Source organism: Monodon monoceros, unplaced genomic scaffold (genome assembly GCF_005190385.1).
Source record: "Monodon monoceros isolate NGI ecotype Baffin Bay Population unplaced genomic scaffold, NGI_Narwhal_1 Super_Scaffold_18, whole genome shotgun sequence".
In the NCBI taxonomy this organism is placed as follows: Eukaryota; Metazoa; Chordata; class Mammalia; order Artiodactyla; family Monodontidae; genus Monodon; species Monodon monoceros.
This window is the reverse complement of record NW_021703774.1, coordinates 165985366-165998149: the sequence shown is the minus strand read 5'-3', so window position 1 is coordinate 165998149 and position 12784 is coordinate 165985366. Positions and strand designations below refer to the sequence as shown.

General features: G+C 50.5%; 1 protein-coding gene across 10 annotated transcripts in view; it reads right to left on the bottom strand.

The window, feature by feature from the left end:
* The window catches only part of TMCO4 (transmembrane and coiled-coil domains 4), a 95590-nt gene that overhangs the window by 50133 nt on the left and 32673 nt on the right, over window positions 1-12784 (bottom strand). For 9 of the 10 annotated variants that reach the window (XM_029227487.1, XM_029227485.1, XM_029227486.1 and 6 more), the window contains 4 exons: window positions 8745-8877; window positions 1586-1683; window positions 1201-1344; window positions 308-427 (listed from right to left, as the gene is read on the bottom strand). In XM_029227487.1, coding sequence (XP_029083320.1) covers window positions 308-427; window positions 1201-1344; window positions 1586-1683; window positions 8745-8877 — 495 coding nt within the window. Of the gene's footprint in view, window positions 1-307; window positions 428-1200; window positions 1345-1585; window positions 1684-8744; window positions 8878-12605; window positions 12745-12784 lie in introns of all 10 variants that reach the window. The other variant, XM_029227490.1, reaches the window with a different exon arrangement.

The window sequence follows — 12784 nt, the reverse complement described above, 5'->3', positions numbered from 1 at the left end:
GATAGATAGGTGGATGCATGGGTGAATGGACGGATGGATGGATGGATAATGGTAGATGGATAGATGGATGGATGGACGGATGGATGGATGAACAGATGATGGATGGGTGGATGGGAAGACAGATGTGGGATAAAGTCATCTCACCTCTCCGAGTCTCAGTTTCCTCCTCTGAAGAACAGGTCCCCCCTACCCACCCCCTAAAGACATACACAGGCAAGAGCCTAGGCCAGGGTCTGGCCCACAGCAACAGACCCAGCTCAGCCAACATCCACCCGCTTCTGCATCCTTTTCTGCCCCTGGTCCTCACGGTATTTGCCAGATGCCAGCCATCCCGTGATGGCGATGGTGATGTGTAGCTGCCTGCCTTCTGTCAGAGGCAGAAACGTGAACTCTTCAATGGCCCCGACACGCTTCTTCATCTTGTATCCTAAAGACCCAGATACAAAAGTGAGAATGGGGGTCACTGGGGACCCTGGGGAATGTTAGAGTGGCTCTGTGTACTCACACACTCACAGTGACTGCCAACCGTGTGCCCTGTCCCTTGACAAACCTCTCGTTTTTGAACTCATTAAGGTCGGTGCCATTACCGTCCTGACTACAGATGAAGGTAACAGGTTTCCAAAGGCTGGCTAGCCCCCAACTGGCGGAGCTGGGGTTGAAACTCAGAGCCCAAGCTCATAACCACCGCTCTGGCCTGATTCAATGGGTACTACATCTTTTTCCCGCCCACGAACTTCAGGAGTGTAACACACTCCTCTCAGTGAAAGTGGTTTGGGCTGACCAAGATTCTCAATGTGGGAAGCAACATGCCACTTAACAGGAAACTCTGTGTGACTGGGGAGCTACTGACACATATGATTTGGAAACACTCCCCCACGGGATGCTGGTAAATGAGGCGTAGCCATGTGTCCTCTTACAAGAAGAAGCTCAACCGTCTCTGAGGCAGCCTGCCTGGAAACTTCTTAGATGGTGACAAGCAGGTCCAATCAGACCCTTTCTAAGAAGTCTACACCAGGTGCAGTTTCTCAAACTCAGCCTTCTCCCGAGCCATGCCAAGCCATCCACCCAGTTCTCTGGGAAGCTCGCTATAAGTTCTGGCAGTGCTAGGACTCAGAGTGAGAAAAGCCATGTCCTCTTCCTCCGTCTCCCAGGGAGCCCTCACTGGTGAGAATCTGGGCCACCACTCCTTTGGAACCTTACCTGTCAGGCCAGCTCCAGCTGCACCGAACAGCGAGGTCATGACAGCTATGCCGGCCGCTGAGCCCAGAGCCGCTGCCCCGGCACTGCCAATGACTGTTGCGGCTCCGGCAGCAACAAGAGGGGCAGCCAGACCCCCGGTCACGCCTGCAAGGAAAGCGGCCCGTGGTGGGTAGAGGTGGGAGTGCGGACGGGGCCTGCTGTGCTCTTCCTCCACCGGCCTCCCTCCCACTGCCTCTCACGGACAATGCTAGCGAGCACACCTACTACGCGCATGCGAGGCGGGGTGGGCTCCCAGCTGATCCCCCCGCACTCCCCACTCTTGCTCCCAGCCTGGCATCATCCCTCACTCCGTGCTGCCCGGGCCAGTGCCACCATCTCATCTTACCGATCACTGTCCCGCCTCCCAGCGTCGCCAGGCCTATCAGGAGATAGCGCTTCCACTTCCTCCGGTTTTCTTTCTTCTTCCGGGATGCCTCGGCCGTTCTGGGGTGGGGGGGGGGGGGGAGAGGTTGCTCTCTGGGACTGGCTGTGTCTGGGATCCCTTGACACCTCCCCGCCTCACCAAGCCCCAAACTGGGATCAGTGCTGGGTGCTCTGTCATGCAGAGCGAGGTACCAAGGTTACCTTGGACCCATCTATGGTTTTAAAAAGCTGAAAACATTCTAAAACCCAGCTGGGGAATCCCAGTACGTGGGATGTGCTACTTACCCAACGGATCCATCCTAACAGGGTTGCAATTTGAATAATGAAAAGACAAAAAAAAAAAAAATAATAATAGTGGCAAAAGAAGCACGAAACTATCTTTATACAGATGGACCCAGAATGAGTACCAGATAGAGTCACTGACATCATCACCTCACTCCTTCCTTCCCCTTCCCCCACTCCGCCATCTGAGCCCACCTCCCTCTGGAAGGAATTTGGGAACCAATTTCCTTCAGATTTATCTTTTCAAAGAGGGGTTAGAGAAATGTCCGTACTGGAGACCTTGGCCTTGGGGCAATAGCTAGAACCCTTCAGACTTGAAATTTGAAAGTGACAAAATGTAGCAAAAGGGAAGCATATGGAGTAAACTGGGGTCAGGTGAATCCTGAGAATGGCCCAGGAGAGTCACTAAACCCAACTTTCCTGTCCAACATCTGGCCCCCGGTGCTCTGGGGCAATAAGGAGAAGGATGGGAGACAGGGGTGGGGCAGTGCGGTCACTACCAGTGGGAACTCTGAACTGAACTTGGAGTTTGGACAACAACTCAACTTACAGAGCGATGGCCGACAACGATGATGATAAAAGAAGGGTTAATGTTTATAGAGGACTTCCAACATGCCTGCCGCTGTGCTTTGCACTTCGAATGGTTTATCTTATCCTAGAAGCAGTTTTATTATTGTCTCCATATCACAGACGAGGTCACGGATAAGAGTACCGTCCTCCTGAGTGGCAGTGGGGATCAGCAAAAACAATGTCTGTCAAGCGCAGAGCTTGACAGTTGGCCCTGCGAGCGGGGACCGAGACAGTGGCTGTTGCCATGAAACTCCATCTCCCTGAAAACTCAGTTCTCCCTTTTGTAAAAATGGGGATGATAACATCTCCTTCATAAGGCCGTTGGTTTGTAAAGCTTAAATTAATTCCTTCTTCATCCCTTTGATCAACAAACTTTTATGGAGAATGGACAGCAGGCTGGAACTTCTGTGTGTCGGCGAGCAGAACAACGCAGTACTCAACCGGAGCCGTTTCCTTCGCATCTCTTGCCTCCTGAACCATACATGATAGCAAGAAACAGTTCATCCTCCGGTCAGTGAAAAGAAGTTGGATTTGAGATGGGCTTTCGGAGACCCGCTACGCTTTTTGGTTGTCTGCCCGCTCACCTCAACCAACTTTCCCCTAAGCACCTCCTGGGGGTACAGCATAGCACTTCTCGGTTGCTTCACTACTGAGCGGAAACCAATTCTCCATGATCACAGGTGCTGGTTTTTCATGACTGAAATTCACGCCCTCGGATGTGCGGGAAGAGGCCGAACCACGTGCATTTAGCAAAGTGGAAGGCAGGGTGGCGATGAAGGGCATGGGTTCTGGTGTCAGGTTTCAAATCCTGTAAACTAGGCTTGAATCCTCCCTCTGCTGTGGTGGTGCATGACAATCCTCCAGGTGTTCAGTTATCCCTCCTGCACTGGTCCTCCCTATGGAACAATTACACATCTCTGCCCTGTTGAGCTGAGTGGTTCCATGATCTGCTTTAGCCAGCAGCTGGAAAGGATATGAGTCACTTCTGGCAAAATCTTTATGAGCCAGTGCAGCGCCTGGTAAGTCTCCTTTTGCTCTGCCCCGAGACCAGCAACACTCCCAATAGAGGTCACCCTGTCAACTGGGACCCAGAACCAAGAAAGTGTGGACTAAAGCCACAGCCAACTTGCAAGAAATGCACTTTTGTTGCCGTAAGCCATCGAGACGTGGAGGTCATTTGTTACCGCAGCAAAACCTAGGCTATCCTGCTGGACAGGGCCAGTTACTAACCTTGGGACTATGTACAAATGACTTGTCCTGAGTTTCCTCATCCATGAAGTGGGAATGATAATAGCGCTGAATTTCCAGGGGTACTAGGAGGGCTAAACCTATGGTGACTGGCATACTGTAGTCGTTCAGTATGTTTACTGCTATCATCATTCCTTCCATGGTTATGACAATTTCCTCCACAGGCTGGAGATATACTTTGGCCCTTAATTGCTAGTACCAATCGGGGCAAACAGGAAGGCTGGAAATTAGTTGCTTTCAGCAGAGTTCAAGGCCTGAGGAGAAATTCCAGCTGCTGAGGGCGTACAAGAGGAACGCACAGGGGCTACGAGCAGCTGGCTCCGTGAACCAGCAGCAAATCGTTCGACAAACCCTGCCTCGGAAATAGTCTGCAAATTCGGGGTGAGGTCTTTGAGCCCAGCTCCGCCGTGATCTCGCTGGCTCCCCTCATTTTTCTGAGCCTCAATTTTCTCACTTAGGGACTGGAAATGGGAGGATGATACGAGCACCACCACGTGACCAGTGTCAAGCAGGAAAGTACAGTCACAACTGTCTGCCCCCCCCCATCCTGGTCCTCCCTCTGCCTTGAGGATAGAGTCACCTCTCCAGCAGGACACTCAGGCCCCCCCGTGACCCGGTCCCTGCCTTATGCACAGCCTCATCGTTCATCAATTCCTGACTTACACTCCACCCTCCAGAAACACTGAACTGCCTGCAGGCACACTGCCCACGCCTCAGTCCTGTGTTCCTGCTGGCCCTCGGCTGCCAAGGACCTTCTCACCTTCCTTTGCCTGGCTAAACATTACTCATCGTTCCAGAGTCACCTCCTCGCCTGCCTGAGCCTCAAGGTTGCCTACGTGCTCCGACTCCAGGCCTCCCTAACCCTCTGTACGGTATTAGCCTGGAATTCTAGACCATTGAGTTTTCAAAGGGTGGGCTTTGGATCAACTGCATCAGAATCCCCAGGGGGTAGCTGTTAAAAGCACTACTTCCTGGGTGAGGAAACCACCTGTAACAAGCTCTCCAATTATCTCAAGTTTGAGAATCACAGGGCTGAACCTTGGGACACAGATAAAGCCTTTCCTGTGTTCCACCCTCAGCAGCTGGCCCTGGGATTGGCACCTGGATGGGGCTCAGAAGACGTTTTTTGAAAAGAACCTACTCATTCCACAGCAAGAATTGGACGTGAACATCCTGCTGCAGTGATCTTTTCTCCTACTCACTGTCCATTTCTATGAAAACCAGGGGGCACATACATTTTGGCTAAATAAAATATTTATTTAGCCAATCACCATCAAGAATGAAATTTCTGGGATAGTAGAACAAATCTAGGATGTTACAACATTTTCATGATTAGTACAGATTTATTATTAAGAACATAGTCAAATTCTTGAGTGGGTGCCCTTGACATTTCTTAGCACAGTCTGCTTCTAGATTCTTCCTGCAGTGACACCTGCACATCTGGGATACTAGACAGTCATCACTTTTAGCTGAGTTTATGGAGGGGGAAACTCATAGCCTAAAGGGAATAAAATAACTAAAGAGTAAATATCGTTCTTGAAGCTGTTTTATTTAAATGTATAAATGCTAGTATATCAGATCAATTTTATAAAGATTGGATTGATGATATACTCTAATCTCTAGTATTCTGCTTTGTATTATTATTATTATTATTAAAAAAAATTTTGGGGGGGCTGTGTTGGGTCTTTGTTGCTGCACGCGGGCTTTCTCTAGTTGTGGTGAGCGGGGGCTACTCTTTGTTGCGGTGCGCGGGCTTCTCACTGCGGTGGCTTCTCTTGTTGTGGAGCACGGGCTCTAGGCGCACGGGCTTCAGTAGCTGTGGCACGTGGGCTCAGTAGTTGTGGCTCGCGGGCTCTAGAGCACAGGCTCAGTAGTTGTGGCGCACGGGCTTAGTTGATCTGCAGCATGTGGGATCTTCCTGGACCAGGGCTGCAAACCCGTGTCCCCTGCATTGGCAGGTGGATTCTTAACCACTGCGCCACCAGAAGTCCCTGCTTTGTATTATTATTTGAATGTTTACAAAAAAAAAAAGAATATAATATTTTCCCTAAAAGTTATTTAGCTAAGGCACTCTCTCTTAATGTACACCTGAACTGCCAATCGATTTCCTTATTTAAGTACTAGAACGCTCTTAGTAACTGTTTTGTACACAAAACGAACAGCTTTCCCGTTAATCGTTAATTATCACAGCATTTCACTCCTGCAATAACTTCAGTTGTCTGATTGAATTTCAACCTCTAAAGCACAAGAGGAGAGGCTGGCTCTGAGTTACATCTATGATGCTTCCTATACTGGGAAGTGAGAATTCAGAGCACGACACTAAATCCAAGTGAAGCCCTGTTCCTATTACTGACTTTGCCTGCTGACTAGGCACCATGGCGATCTATGTCATCACATAGCCTCTGGCCACACTCATGACCTGGGATGTCAGAAGTGACCTTGAGCTGACATTCCATGTCAGCTTCCCAAAGACAGAGGCTGAAGCCAAAATGCAGATTTGGGCCAAATCCCAGGCAGAGGTCACAGATACCTTGAGAAGAGCAGAGACACCTGCACTGCTTATCTCATGGGTCCACAAAGAAATTTCCCTCACTGCCACCTTATCTCCCATGAGAGGGTGTTCCTTACCTTTACTGCCCTCACCACCACCCTTTTCTTTTTTTTAAATCACCTTCTCCAGTAGATAGAGAGGGAGTGCTTATCTCTGGGGAGTCTAGAGACACATTTCTAGTAAAAGCTCAGAAAGCCCCATAAAAGAATTATCTTCACCGCCTTCCTCAGAATTAAGAATGAAACCTCGGATTCTCAACCATGCCTTGAGGGACGCAGTAAGCAATGTTCAGACTGGATAAGGAGGTTGAATCAGATGGTGCCACTGACCAGCTGGGTGGCCTCGGGTGAATTACGTCACCCTTCTGACATTCTGTTTCTTCCTCTGCAAAAGCCTCAGGGGATTGTAATGAGAACCCAACGAGATGGTATCTTGTACCTGCATCTAGAGAGCGCTCAATAAAGGTTAGATGTTGACCATGTTATTATGATGGGATCAGTATCAACGTCCAGCACCGCATTTGCTAACGTTTACTATGTGTCAGGTGCTCTTCCAAGCCTTTGATATGTATTAATTAATTTAACCCTCTTGACAGCCCTATGATGGAGATACTACCACTGTCCCTGTGCTAGAGATGAAGAAACTGAGGCACAGAGAAGTGAAGTCACCAAACAAGTAGGGGAAGCTTGGATGGCCTCAGGGCTCAGATGGGGACCCAAGAACAGAAAGGTGGTACATCACACCCTGAACTCCAGTTGCAAAGGATCGCCTTGGGGTGCTGAGTGAGAAGCTCACCTTGCAGAAACACAAAACCTTAGAGTTAAAAGAAACCTACATACAACTCGATACTCTACTTGTACAGGTGAAAAAACTGGTGCTGGTGTCCGGACAGGGAAAGCAACGTGCCCAGGGCCACACAGGGACTTAGCAGCAGAATCAAACAGAGAACCAGGTCCCTTGGCTGACCAGTCCCCATGCTTTCCCTGCGTCTCAGACCCCTCCAGAGACCATAGATAGAATCTGAGAGGTTGCCAAAGTCCCTAAAATTGAGTTAAAAAATGACACCTGTGGAGTATTATCCTGAGGAAATGGCCCACGCAGTAATAACAGCAATGATAACAGTACTATAGCAAATGTTGGTATTTAACAACTAGTAACTCTGTGCAAGTCCTGCTCGAAGCGCTTTATGTGTACAAACTCATTTGAGCCCCACAAGAACCCTATGAAGAGGGTGCTATTATTATCCCCATTTGTAGCTGGGGAAACTGCGGCCCAGAGAAGTTAAATAACTTGCCCAGGATCACACGGCTGGTAAGTGGCAGAGCTGGGCTCTGTTTTACACATTCCCTGATCTGGCATTACTGGTATTATCAGAACAGACCCTCTGGGTAATGTGTTTCTTTCTGACAATAGATTTCCAGACAATACTTAAGAGTTTCCTTCATTTCAAGACATACTTGAGGGATCCAGGTGTTGGCCTGGATCCAGCTGTTTCTTTATTGACACAGCTCTGGGAGTCAAAACAAGTCTATTTTCAGGTTATTTCAATAGACCAAGTTTCCTTCTTTCTGAAGGAATCAACCCCCTCCCTTTGCCCTACAAACCCTGGCGGGAGGGCGGCTCCAGTTCTGAACTTGGCTTCAAAGCTAAATTCCCAGCTGGGCTGAACTGGCACAGCCTGGCTGCTCAAAGAAAGCCTTCATGGCTGAACAAAACCCAAGGCTGGGAGATGTGCCTGGTGCAAGGAGCCCGCAGTTAGGCTGTGACTGGGATCGATTTATTACCCTGGGATTAGATCCTGTGTAAGGTGTTCTGCAAAGAGCTGAGCTCTGGCCAAGTTACCAGGAAAATTTCCCTTGACACACACCTGACCATACACAGATAGCAAAGCCTCTTGACAGCTGGCAGGTATGGGGGAATGTGGGGGAAGGGAAGGACTCATACTTACTGAGCCCTTGCTACATGCCAGCCCTGGGCCAAGCACTTGATAATACAATTGCATTTGTTTTCCACAATGACCCTAGGAGGATGCTATTCTTATTCCTATTTTACAGATAAGAATATTATGGCTTAGAGAACAGGGGGTGGGGGGGCACCTGCCCAAGGTCAAAAAGGTGTCAGAGGTGGGATTTGAACCCAGGCCACTCTGGCCCACAGACAAGGTGTCACAAGAACTGAGGGGGAGTGGGGTGTTGGGGCCACAGAATGTTAAAGTCACAAACTCATGGCCCTTAGCATTCATCCATTCAATACCCCCTTCCTACAAATGAGGATGGAGGCCCAGAGACGGGAAGTGACTTGATAAGGCCACACAGCGAGTCAGGGCTGCACTGTGACTCTCTGTCCAGTGCTCTTCCCACCTCAGTGCACCATCTCTTAATGGGGGGAGGGGACACACAGGATGCTGTTATCTGAAGAGTGGAAGTCCTTGATTCCTGACAGGGTGGCCAGGGTCGCAGGGCACACTTACTCAGATTCCTCCTCTTTGGTTTCCTTCAGGCTCTCGAGGAACGTCTCTTCGAGGAGGTCCAGCTCCTCCAAGGGCACTTGGAGGAGGGAGGTCATGTGGCAAACGAGGACTCGGGCCCGAGCATCGTAGCGCCCTGGAAAGAGAGAAAGAGCACGGGGTCAGTTCAGCTTCCAAGCACAGAGATGTTAACAGCAGCGCAACGGATGAAACCCAAACCCCAGATACGTCCGAAGTGCACAGCCCCGAGAACCAGTCAGCTGAGCAAGGAAACAGCTTCTGGGGCGGAACCGTGTGCAACCATTACCCACACGGATCGGAAGAAAGGTGGCGTGTTTCACCAAATCAGCAAAGATCAAATTTTCACATCCCAAAGCTGTTAAGGACGTGATACCACGATCAGAAGGAAATCCAACTCCATCATGACATACAAGGCCCCTGGCCAACTCCACGACCTCACCTTCTAGAATGTTCCTGCTGCGGAGCCTTTGCACTTGTTTTGTTTCCACCACCGGGAAGGCTCATTCCCCAGATCTTCTTGGGAGGCTCCTCCCCCTCATTCAAGTCTCTGTTCAGACGCCTCCCGCTCACAGAGGCCTTCCTGACCCCCGGCCCCCATTACTTTACCCCTTTACTCTGCATTTTGTTCCACACAGAGCTTGCCCTGCTCTGACATCATATCCATTTACTCTCGTTTGTCTCTCCCCGTGAAGTATAAACTTTATAAGTATAAACTCTACACTGCTTTATCTCCAGTCCTTAGGAGAGTGCTCGGCACAAAGAATAAATGTTCAATTAATGACCTGACAGACCTGGGTACGGATACTATTTGTGTCTAACCTTGGGCAAAGCTCATCCTCGCTCAGGTGGAAGTGGAAATAGTAACAGTCATCTCACAAAGTTTTTTTTTTTGGCGGTATGCGGGCCTCTCACTGCTGTGGCCTCTCCCGTTGCGGAGCACAGGCTCTGGATGCGCAGGCTCAGTGGCCATGGCTCACGAACCCAGCCGCTCCGCGGCATGTGGGATTTTCCTGGACCGGGGCACGAACCTGCATCCCCTGCATCGGCAGGCGGACTCTCAACCACTGCGCCACCAGGGAAGCCCTCACAAAGTTTTGAGGAGAGGACTCTGGGTCCATGACGGGTCCTTAATGAATGATGCAGAACCGGCCTCCTCTGCTGGGTGTCTGCAATGCTGCATGGTAATTTTGTACTAAGGTCGTAGTAGCTACGATAACCTCGGCTTCTGCAAGATAAGCCAGTTCCTTCCTCTAACGAGGGTCCTTAGAGCGAGCCGTGGTCTAGCAGCACTTGCCCAGCTGCCCTCGGCTGCCTCCCTGGATGAGGACCTGTGCGTCGGGAAACAGACACCACAGGCCATGTCTTGGGGTTATTGATCAGCTAATGTTCCACAAATAAAGGAGCTCCCTCCGAGGCTCACAGACTATTGCGCGTAGGCCATAATCGACCTGTGGCAATTAACAAGCCTTGGCCGTGGTGATTAACTGATGGCAGTTATTATCAGCCACTAATTCATACTCCATTGGTCAAGGCTGCCGTGATTCAGTTTCTGGAATACAGACTGCCAGGTGCACAGGTGATTAAAACCTCCCAAGGTATTCTCGGGCACGGGACTCTGGAATGTCAGCCTCGTGTAAGGGTCATTTCAAGGACCTTGACAGCCAGGCTGCTGGACTTGGAGCTGAGGTTCTATTTAAGGCAGGTGGTGAGTGGTGGAGGAGGGGCAGGAGTCCTGGGCTACCCAGGACAACTTGCCAGGTAGCCAACTCACTCCTCAAGGGCCAATCCATCCTGTCTCAATAAAAAGCCCAACTTGGGGTTCAGGCCAAAAGCCTGGGCATCGTTCTTGATTTTTCTCGTTGCCCCTCCTCAGACATCCAATCTACCAGCTAATGGTGACAGCTGCACCTCCAAAATGTATCCTGAGTCTGACCACGGCTCCCCATCTCTGCTGCGCGGCCACTGTGACTGCCATCGCTCTTCAAGGACCAGCCATTGCCCTGGTTCCTCCTGCCCCACACTCTATTGGCCACGCAGCAGCTTGAAGGCTGAAGTCATAAATCTGATTGGGGTTCTCTTCCCCAACTTAAAACTCCCCAATGCACTTAGAATAAAATCCACATTTCTTCCCATGGTCTGCAAGACTGTACATTTTCTAACCCCTTCCTGCCACTCTCTACCACCTCACTTTCTACTGGTCCCTGTTTCCACCAGTATTTGTCCCACCAAGAAGCCAAGCTCATTCCTGCCCCAGGGCCTTTGCACTTGTTCTAACTAGCAAGCTCCTGATCTGAGAAGGTCTGGGTGCATTCATGCCTGGAGGAAGTGGTGTAATCAAGATGACTCCTCCTCCTGCTACCTCTGCAGGGAAGGAAATCTGCATCCACGGTGCTCCTAACAAATGCTGGGCACCACTCAAGAAGCTTGCATTCCTGATTGCTAATCTTCCCAGTGGTCCTGGGAAGCTGGTATTATGATGCCTCATTTTGCACAAGAGGGAAGAAAGGGTGCAGAAAGGCTAAGAAACTTCCTAAATCAGGGGTCCCCAGCCCCCAGTCCACAGACCGGTACCGGTCCGTGGCCTGTTAGGAACCGGGCCACACAGCAGGAGGTGAGCTGTGGGCGAGGCGCTAAGCTTCATTGGCCGCTCCCATCGCTCCCTGTCGTTAGCATCACCACCTGAACCATCTCCCCCACCCGAGTCTGCGGAAAAACTGTCTTCCACGAAACCAGTCCCTGGTGCCAAAAAGGTTGGGGACCGCTGTTCTAAATCACACAGCTGAGAGAGCCGTGGAATTTGGCTTAAAACCCAGGATGCCAAAGTTTCTGTTCATTTCACTGTGGCTGCCTTTTAAAGGCAAATCTAATTGAGGGAATTCCCCGGAGGTCCAGTGGTTAGGACTCCGAGCTCTCATTGTGGAGGGCCCAGGTTCGATCACTGGTCGGGGAACTAAAATCCCACAAGCTGAGCGGTGCAGCCAAAAAAAAAAAAAAAGACTAGAATAAGGCAAATCTACTCAAGTGAAGTTTTGTGATTCCAGATCAATCCCATGCGGTCAGCTGTGAATCCTACCTTCTGGGTGCATGGGATATGTGGGGTGCACCCACAATCCCAGGCATAGCCCTAGGCCATGGGCCAAAGGTGCACACACAGGACCCATCACCCGGCAGCCTGTTCTTTGGAAAATCTTGGTGGGGGGCGGGCTCAGGGATCTTGGCTCTGCCCCCAGGGGGCAGGAGTATGCCAGCCTCCAACTGCTGGGCAGCCCCAGCACCCACCCAGACTCCACCCTTGGAGCCCAACTGGTCCTTCTGGCCTAGGAAGAGCAAGGGACATGTCCAAAGTCACCCAGTGTGTTTGGACAGACCCGGGGGCAGAACAAACACTTCTGGGCTCCTTTTCTCACCAGCATCTCAATAGAGAAGTTGATGCACTTTGCACTTCACCATCCAACACTGTGCTGTGCATTAAAGGATGAACAGCGTCCTTGGAGCTTGACACTAAACGCCAGGTGCACCCCAGGCGCTGTGACAACCACCACCACCTGCCCTGCATTTCCAAATGCACCTCCTCAGGGAGCAGTACAACCTCCATTGCCAGGCACTGAACCAGCCTCTGTTCTCACTATGGATCTGAGTTCGGGAGCCAGAATGACCTGCCTGGGGTTGAGCTTGCCTCTCCTCGGAGAGCAGCAGAATCCCAGACCTTTGGGAAGAGATCACGGCCAATCCCTTCCCTTTGGGGACTGCCCTCCAGACCAAAGGAAAAAGGAATTCAGAGGCAGAAACTTCAGCCTTTGTTGGGACACAGACTGGGGTTTGAATTTTCATCTGACTACCTACTAGCTGAATGGCTTCTGGCAAGCTTCTTGACCTCTCTGAGCCTCAGTTTCCTCATCTGTACAGTGGGGGCAAGAATACCCTTTTAATCTGGCGTTTGTTGAGATACAGAGAAGATGCATGTGATGAGACTGGCCAGCACCTGGGATGCAGTAAGTGATCAAGAAAGGGTGGTTAATAGT